This window comes from Leguminivora glycinivorella, chromosome 1 (genome assembly GCF_023078275.1).
Source record: "Leguminivora glycinivorella isolate SPB_JAAS2020 chromosome 1, LegGlyc_1.1, whole genome shotgun sequence".
Classification (NCBI taxonomy): domain Eukaryota; kingdom Metazoa; phylum Arthropoda; class Insecta; order Lepidoptera; family Tortricidae; genus Leguminivora; species Leguminivora glycinivorella.
In genome coordinates this window covers 19,424,660-19,432,397 of record NC_062971.1, presented here as the reverse complement: position 1 = coordinate 19,432,397, position 7,738 = coordinate 19,424,660, and the positions used below count along the sequence as shown (strand labels likewise).

At 39.3% G+C, this 7,738-nt stretch overlaps 1 protein-coding gene across 1 annotated transcript; it reads left to right on the top strand.

Annotated features, from left to right (window-relative positions):
- Positions 1-18: 18 nt before the first annotated feature.
- On the top strand, positions 19-5,440 carry LOC125230034 (spondin-2-like). The gene is made up of 11 exons (XM_048135007.1): positions 19-62; positions 861-1,022; positions 1,348-1,562; positions 2,063-2,245; positions 2,478-2,687; positions 3,043-3,300; positions 3,555-3,771; positions 4,109-4,154; positions 4,305-4,476; positions 4,984-5,071; positions 5,301-5,440. Exons 1-11 carry the CDS (start codon positions 41-43, stop codon positions 5,354-5,356), a joined length of 1,629 nt encoding a protein of 542 aa, XP_047990964.1. The 5' UTR covers positions 19-40; the 3' UTR covers positions 5,357-5,440.
- Positions 5,441-7,738: the final 2,298 nt, after the last annotated feature.

The following is a 7,738-nucleotide window of genomic DNA, read 5'->3' as shown; positions in this document are numbered from 1 at the left end:
ACAGCGAGTGATCAAAAGTGCATACGAAAATCTTTCCAAAATGTTCACGTTTTTCAATATCGGTAAGTATTTTTGTTACCTTTGATACCCACTTATAAATATAATATAGTTACCATAGGCAGGTGATGTATTTTTAAATGTTTCTGATATCAAATTCAAGTAGTAAGTACCAGTGCATGTTTGTAATAAAAGTAGGTACCTATGATATTTTACTCTCTTGTGACCTACTACTACTTGTACTTAACACATCTTGCCGATCATTGTTTTTATTTTTTATGAAGCTGACAATAGTTATTTGTTATACAAGGGGGCAAAGTTGTATTTTAACGCCGAGTGTGGAATTGAAAAACTAGCATGTGAAAGGATCTATAGTTGAAACACGAGCGAAGCGAGAATAGAATCCTGAAATTGCGAGTTTTTTAACATACGAGAAGTAAAATACATTTGCACCCGAGTGTAACACAAAACTTTTTCCCTCACTATAGCGAGGAAACTAGGTACAACGCAAAAAATGCGTTTATCACTGCTTCCAGTAGTTCCACAGGTGGTAAATCATCTTTATTACTAGATTCACCTATTTTTATCAATTTTAAAGCAGTTAATTTGACTTTATTCAAGGTCAAATTACTTTACCCACTAGTGGATAAATTGCGTTTTTCCCCGCTGGTATGAAAGGATAAAACACGTGTTTCCGAGCTAGTGAGGGGAAAAAGGTTTTATTCTGTTAGATTCTAACAGTTAGAATTAGGTAAAACAAAAATGGTACATATTTTGTAGGTACCCGAGGTACCTACTCCTATTCCTTTACGGAACCTGTGAGAATTAAACATGATAATACCTATATCTAATTCGGTTTTCAGATGTTTCTTTCTTCATGATTTTAATATTGCAAAGTGTCCTGGGCGACGAAAGTTGCCGAGTACCTTTAGGCATTAAGACGTCCGCTCTGCCTCCTGACGATCGCTTTATAATCGATATTAATCCTCCGGTGGATCATTATGTACCAGAAGAATCTTACACCGGTAAAGTTTTATATTATTTACCTATTATAATTGTAAACTCACTAAACTAAACGTATCGTAAGGTAAGTAGGCAAGTAACATGCTTTCCACCATGTATGTATATGTACTATTATATACCTGCTTAATTTTTTATGCAAACTTATATCTGATATTTTTTACCAGACAGTTTTACATTTCGTTACTAGTGCGGGAAGTATGTCATTACTTCACGAGTCCCAAGACATCTAGGCTTGCTAGGAACCGAAAGGCGAGATTTCAATGTTGGTTAAGTAAGAAGCATTTTGAGTACCTATTTGAGTTAAAATAAAACGTTATTATGTTTTAGTTGTCCTTAAATCTACTGATGGGAAGGCCAAGTTCATAGGTTTCAGTATATGGCTGACGGGTAACACCGCAGAAAATCCTGACAACCCAAGGAAACCGAAATATTTTCTGGCTGGCCGGTTATTACCGGATGACTCGCTGACGAAATTTGGAGATCGAGACTGTCCCAATAACACAGTCATTCAGACTAATTTGGTCCCTAAAAGCTTAGTGCAGGTAATTAGATGCCACATTGTACATATACTGCGTTATGTAGTACACTGCATGACCAATTTAACTATTCGGCCGCCGCCGGCTACTTCTTGGTGCGCTGAAAAAAACACACACCAACTGGTAAAGTTTCTCTCGATATGCAAATATAGTAGTTTAATCATGGACATTTTGAAATAATACCACAGAATGTATAATAGTATACAAGTACAGAAGGCTCACTCCTTTGATGTTCACAAAACGCCGCCATTCTAAATTCTTACCTACATTAACAAACGGACCGCACGCGTGCAGACGACATTGAATTCTATTGCGCCGCGCGAAGGTCGTCGCCAGTGAATGGGCCGCGAACTCGCGGCCGCCGGCATGTACTTGTAGCGCGGCGAAAGGATCGCGGAGCGAGCCGCCCCTGATAATATCTAATTTGATCCCATTTACCCCATTTTGCTCGTGTACCTATTAATTTGTTCTAACGTACTGTTTCATTCAAATGTTATCTTGTCCAGGCTAAATGGAAAGCTCCGCCCAAAGACCAAGGCTGCGTGACCATTCACGCGATGGTGGCGATCAGGAACGACATGTACTACAGCGGTCTGACACGACGCGTGTGCGAGGATGTGCGCAAACTTGAAGACATGCCGCCGGACGAAAACCCTAATTGCTCTGTCTGTGAGGAGGCCAGATATAAGGTGCGGATTTCTATAACAAAATCTTTGTCTTAATAGTCAGGTCGATATTATTACACTATCATAGAAATATGATCATAGGCAACATGCCGTTGCCGACCTTTTTCTTCATGTTGAAGAAAAAGGTCGGCATACAAACCTATGGCGTAATGCGTAGGTACACAAAATTGTTCGATTATTTATTTTATGGAGACACTTAATTATTAAATTATATTAAAATATAATTATTTTTCAGATGATATTCGAAGGCCTATGGTCTTATAATACTCACCGACCCTTGTACCCCTTGTCAAACACGAGCTCGGCTTCATTCAGTGATATAGTGGGAGCATCACACAACAAAAACTTTAATATCTTTATCATCGACAAAGAGGCTTCCGAGGGAGTTAAAACACTTGCTGAACAGGGAAATACTACAGTACTGGAGTTGGATATGCAGGAAAAGGTACTGCTGTAGTTGAGTACAAGTCGGGAAACTTGGGCATACTATTACTAAGGAAAGAAAACTTCTGGTTTCTTAAAGGGCGAAACTGAAATAGGATTGGACCGATCAAGCCTACGTAGGTAGCAAAAACAACCAAATAGCCACCTTGCGGAAGTTGCAAAGAAGGGGACGTGGAAGACAATTGAATCAATTAGAAGAATAAATTAAGAGAAAATAGTCTAACAAGAAAACCTTAAAAGAACCATTCGTGAGTAAAAGACGTTAGGACTATCATCACCTCATAGGGCAGGAAGAGCATACTTTGTTGGATCATTGTACCTATCTAACTTAACATTTAAATAACTTCCCCTTTCAGATTGGCAACAGTGTCCGAAGCATAATTAAGGCAACTAGACCCCGCACTACAAATGCGGCAACCTCCGCTATATTCCGCGTGAACCAGAAATACCACCTAGTGTCAATAGTCACAGCAATTTTGCCATCGCCAGACTGGTTCTTAGGGGCAGCCAACCTAGAACTTTGTGACGCGAGGAATCCTAATACGTGGTCACCAAAAATCACTTATAATCTGTACCCGTTGGATGCTGGAACAGACAAGGGGACGGACTTTATTGTAAGTCTAAAAGCCATAATAGACATCGCTCCGCATGTAGGTCACCCTTAGGTAAGTGATAACAAGAAGGAGATATATTTTCTCGGTCTTACTTATGGGTGACCTTGTCGTGGTGTGGAATGGTAGGTACCTAGTGTGTTGGCTCTTGTACTTTAACTTTTCGCTCGCTCGTCCATTTACTGTTTGACCATCCCAGAAAGCTAAACGAAGACATTCTGCTAAAGGTTAAAATTGTATTCTATGCCAATTTACAGTCACCGAACGACAACCTCATGCCTCCTCAAGCAATAGGCAATGTACGATTTCAAAACCCTTCCAAAGAGAACAAGCCATTCGCGAAGCTCCACTTCGAGCTCATAAGAACATTCAAACTCACTCCGTACTGTTTGACCAATAAGACCGAGACCTCCGGTGAAGATGAAGGCGAAGGCGACACCGACAAACCTAAAGAGGATGAAGAAAACACTGAAAGTAAAATCATTTCATATTAAGACTCAGTTCGACATGAAATAGACTTTAAAAAACAATAGTGACCCTTTTTGGATTACAATAGCGGCTTAAATTTAATTCGAAATTTTGAGACCTTTCTCCATTCACTAACCTAGCCTAGCTTAGTATGTGTACTATTCTATTCGAATTCAGAGTTTCAAGAAAACAAAACACGGTCTGAAATACACTTTCAAAAGTTTAGAACAAATTACGTTCCTAATGACAGTCGATATCGTGTCATGTTTGAATGAAAGTTTCGATTAGGTAATTTACTTAAACGTTTATAAAGAAAATAAAAGTAGCAATAACTTTGTTTCAGATGAAGATGAAGAATCGAGTGTAAAAACTACCGTGTCCAGTACCAGGTGATTCTAAGCAAATTATTAAAACCTGTGATTAAAACTAACTGGTAAAGGCTTTACCTGAACAACCACAACCCAGAATTGTGAACTTAAACGTAAAAGAGCAGTTACGGTAAAAATAAATTAAGAATAAGTATAAAACTATTATTTTAGTGAAGCATCGCTAGTAACGGATCCAGAATCATCAGCCGAGTGTCCTATGTCAGCATGGAGCGACTGGGATGAATGCGTGGGTAGTTGCGAGGACGGCAAGCGCAGAGGGCAGCACAAGCGGGAGCGGTACCATTTGGTCAACAACCACCCCGTCGAGTATGGGGACGACGAGGTAAGAAGCTGAACGAGCGGTATGGTGGCAATTATGAAATTATCTTTTCACCTCAGCAGCACGAACAAGAGTAGATAGGAACTTGAAAACAGTACCTAAGCAAAATCAAATTTACCTTTTAATTTTCAACCTGCGATGCCTAATATGTATGTACTAACAGTCAGGAATAATATTTTACTCTTCGAAGGCCGCAACAATAGCTGAAACAATCTTATTTGTAGGCTCATTAGAGCGAGTCACATATTTTTGCGGTACAGGACAAGTTCAAAATAGGCTAATGGTGCTAGTTTCCGTCCGTTAGCTTTGGTACCGGCTCAATATAATTTGTATGTAGGTAGATAATTATTTATACATATTATTTAGATAATGATTGCAAATAAAACTCATTGCACCAGCTTCGCCAAAAACCCAAAATTTTATAAATTAAATTCGTAAAATAGACGATAACTAGCGATGGATAGAAACTAACGCAGTAACTCTATACATCGTTTAATGTTATTTATCTAGGAATACGAGAAGGTACCCGAAACCTGTAGAGAAATAGAAGAATTCAACTTTGAACTATGCGAAGAAGACTGTGAAGAAACGTCGACAGGTAAATTAAATTGGATTTTAATACATTATTATCAGACCACATTTACTTTCATATGTGTACATTACAATTACCGATATAATATTATATTTTTGGTATTCAGCATCATATACTATAACTAGGTATAGCTATACTTGGCTATAGTACGCTGCAAAACGAAATACAAGGAGCTGTTATATTTATTTTGCCACCTTTTAATTACACAGTATTATCTATAAGTATTTTGTTTCAGCGGAGCCCGAAACACAGCAACGAGTTGCTCCAGGGAAAAGTTGGTGGTTCAAGTAATTGACCCTAATTTGAGCCAAATTAAAACAACTTTATGTCGACCGACAAAGATTAATTAAACAAGCGTGTGTTACAGTTAATGAATAATGAGTTGTCATTTTAACTATTTTGTAGTCCTTATTCTTATGCGTAACGCGTAACCAATCTGAGTCGGCAGCAATTTTGATAGCCCTAATAGTGCATTTGTTGATATGTGAAAATGATATAATAGTTAATTTTTATACAAGGGTGCAAAGTTGTATTTTAACGCCGAGTGTGGAATAATTGAACCACGAGCGAAGCGAGTGTTTCGAGAATAGAATCCTGAACTTGGCGAGTTTTTCACATGATTAGTAAAATACATTTGCACCTGTGTGTAACACAAAACTTTTCCCCTCACTATAGCGAGGAAATCACAACGCAATAACGCGTTTGTCACTTCCAGTAGTTCCACAGGTGGTAAATCAACTTCATCACTAGATTCATCCACTTTTATCAATTTTAAAGCAGACAATTTGACTATAGGTATTTAGATCAAATTACTTTTTCCACTAAAAAATAAAAATAAAATACAAAAAGTGTGTTCTATATTGTTCTGGCGGCCGCGAGTTCGCGGCCTAATCAGGGGTGGCGCGGGTTCTCAAGGAACGCACGTTCGTACTTTCCATTGTTACTTTACGTCGCAAATATTTTTTTAAGGTTCATATGCGATGTCCGCGTGTGGAATGGCTAATAATGCTTAGTTAAATAGTCATCATGAATAAAACAATAAGACAATCTTACACAGATCTACTTACACCTAGAGAGTACCCAAAACTTGACTATAATAGTGAAACATTTTATCTGCAGAGTATTAATTCCTTTTAATCCATAGGCAACCCTATCGTCCGACGCTGCGCACGTGCGGCTCGTTTCTTTGTTAGAATTTTGTAGGCATTTAAAAAGGGCGGCATTTTGTGAACATCAAAGCAGTGGGCCTTCTGTACTTGTACTATTATATATTCTGTGACACGGCGACAAATTAGTCGCCGGTCGGTTGTCATTTTGACAGTTATCACTCAACCGCCTGGGCGAACGTTTGTTATTATTCGAAAAAAATATAATTTTAAATGCCGATTGTTGAAGACGACATTGATGTCTGTCGTTTAATTGAAGAAGTAGAGGAAATACCGACTTTATATGACAATAATTTAAAAGAATATTCCAACAATATTGAGAAAAACGATGCCGGGTTGTAAAATTCTTACCAGTTCATCAAAACTTTTAAACACTCATTCTGAAGTACCACAACATTTTTTTTTCTACTCCCGTGTTGTTATTCGTCATTTACCGTGTCGTGCATAGATCGTTAAAACCCTACATAAAAGATGCCCGCCCCCGGCCGGCGCCCCGCGCACCCACGCATACGATATAGCTCTTACAGCATAGTGATTAGTGAGGTAGCCTTTAAGGGATATAGCGGGCCGCGGGGCGCCGGCCGGGGGCGGGCGGCGGCGCGGGGGAGTGCGAGCGACAGGGTGAGTGCAGAAACATTGCAGAGGACAAGTCAAAATACTTATAGGAAACAGTGCGAATTTCACGAAAGTTATTCTAGAAAACTATTCAAAAGTAAGTGCATGGTCGTAGAAAAAGTATTGTATGCAACGGTGTTTAACTGAGTCAAAAAATGCTCGTGGCGTCTTTATTAACAATTTTCGGCTTCGCCTCAAATTGTTACCCACGCCACTCACCTTTTTTGACCTCTTTTAACCACCAGTTGCATAAAATACTATTTTTGGATAGGCTCTCAATTTCATGAAAAAAGAAAAAGTTGCGTCCGTAGTATCTTCTTAGGGCCCGCGCACACGGGCAACTGTTGCCGGCGACTTTTTTGTCGCGGCCATGGCCTAGTATGAAAGTGCGCACACGAGGCGACGCAACTTTTCATACAAATACGAAAGTCGCCGAGCAACTGTTGCCCCGTGTGCGCGGGCCCTTAGTAGTCTGTGGTTGCGTCGCTGTCGTTCCCGTGTGCGCACCTTGGAAATTGTCGCAAGGAGTGACGACAGATACAAAAAGTCGTCGAGCTACTTTGTCGCCCGTCTGCGCGGACCCTAAAACAGGTGTTTCCGAGGTAGTGAGGGGAAAAAGGTTGATGATCACTCTTATAATGCTTTAGTGTGAATAAAAACATGAGTAAGGCTCCCCACAGACAGTCTTAAAAATTCATAATCTTAAAAAAAACTTGTATGCAATCTGACAGTTCAGATCTGTCAGTGTCTTGTCAGTGTCAGTTTGAACTGTCAGATTGCATACAAGTTTTTTTTAAGATTATGAATTTTTAAGACTGTCTGTGGGGAGCCTAAATGAGAAAGACACCCGAGGATTAATCCAGATTAGATTTGTCAACACTTTCCATTATTT

Bases quoted from the DNA above. Each gene is read 5' to 3' on its own strand.
- LOC125230034 (XM_048135007.1), top strand. From the start codon at position 41: ATGTTCACGTTTTTCAATATCG. The intron at 3,301-3,554 runs GTAAGTCTAAAA...GCCAATTTACAG, and splicing joins ACAAGGGGACGGACTTTATT to TCACCGAACGACAACCTCAT. The intron at 4,155-4,304 runs GTGATTCTAAGC...CTATTATTTTAG, and splicing joins ACTACCGTGTCCAGTACCAG to TGAAGCATCGCTAGTAACGG.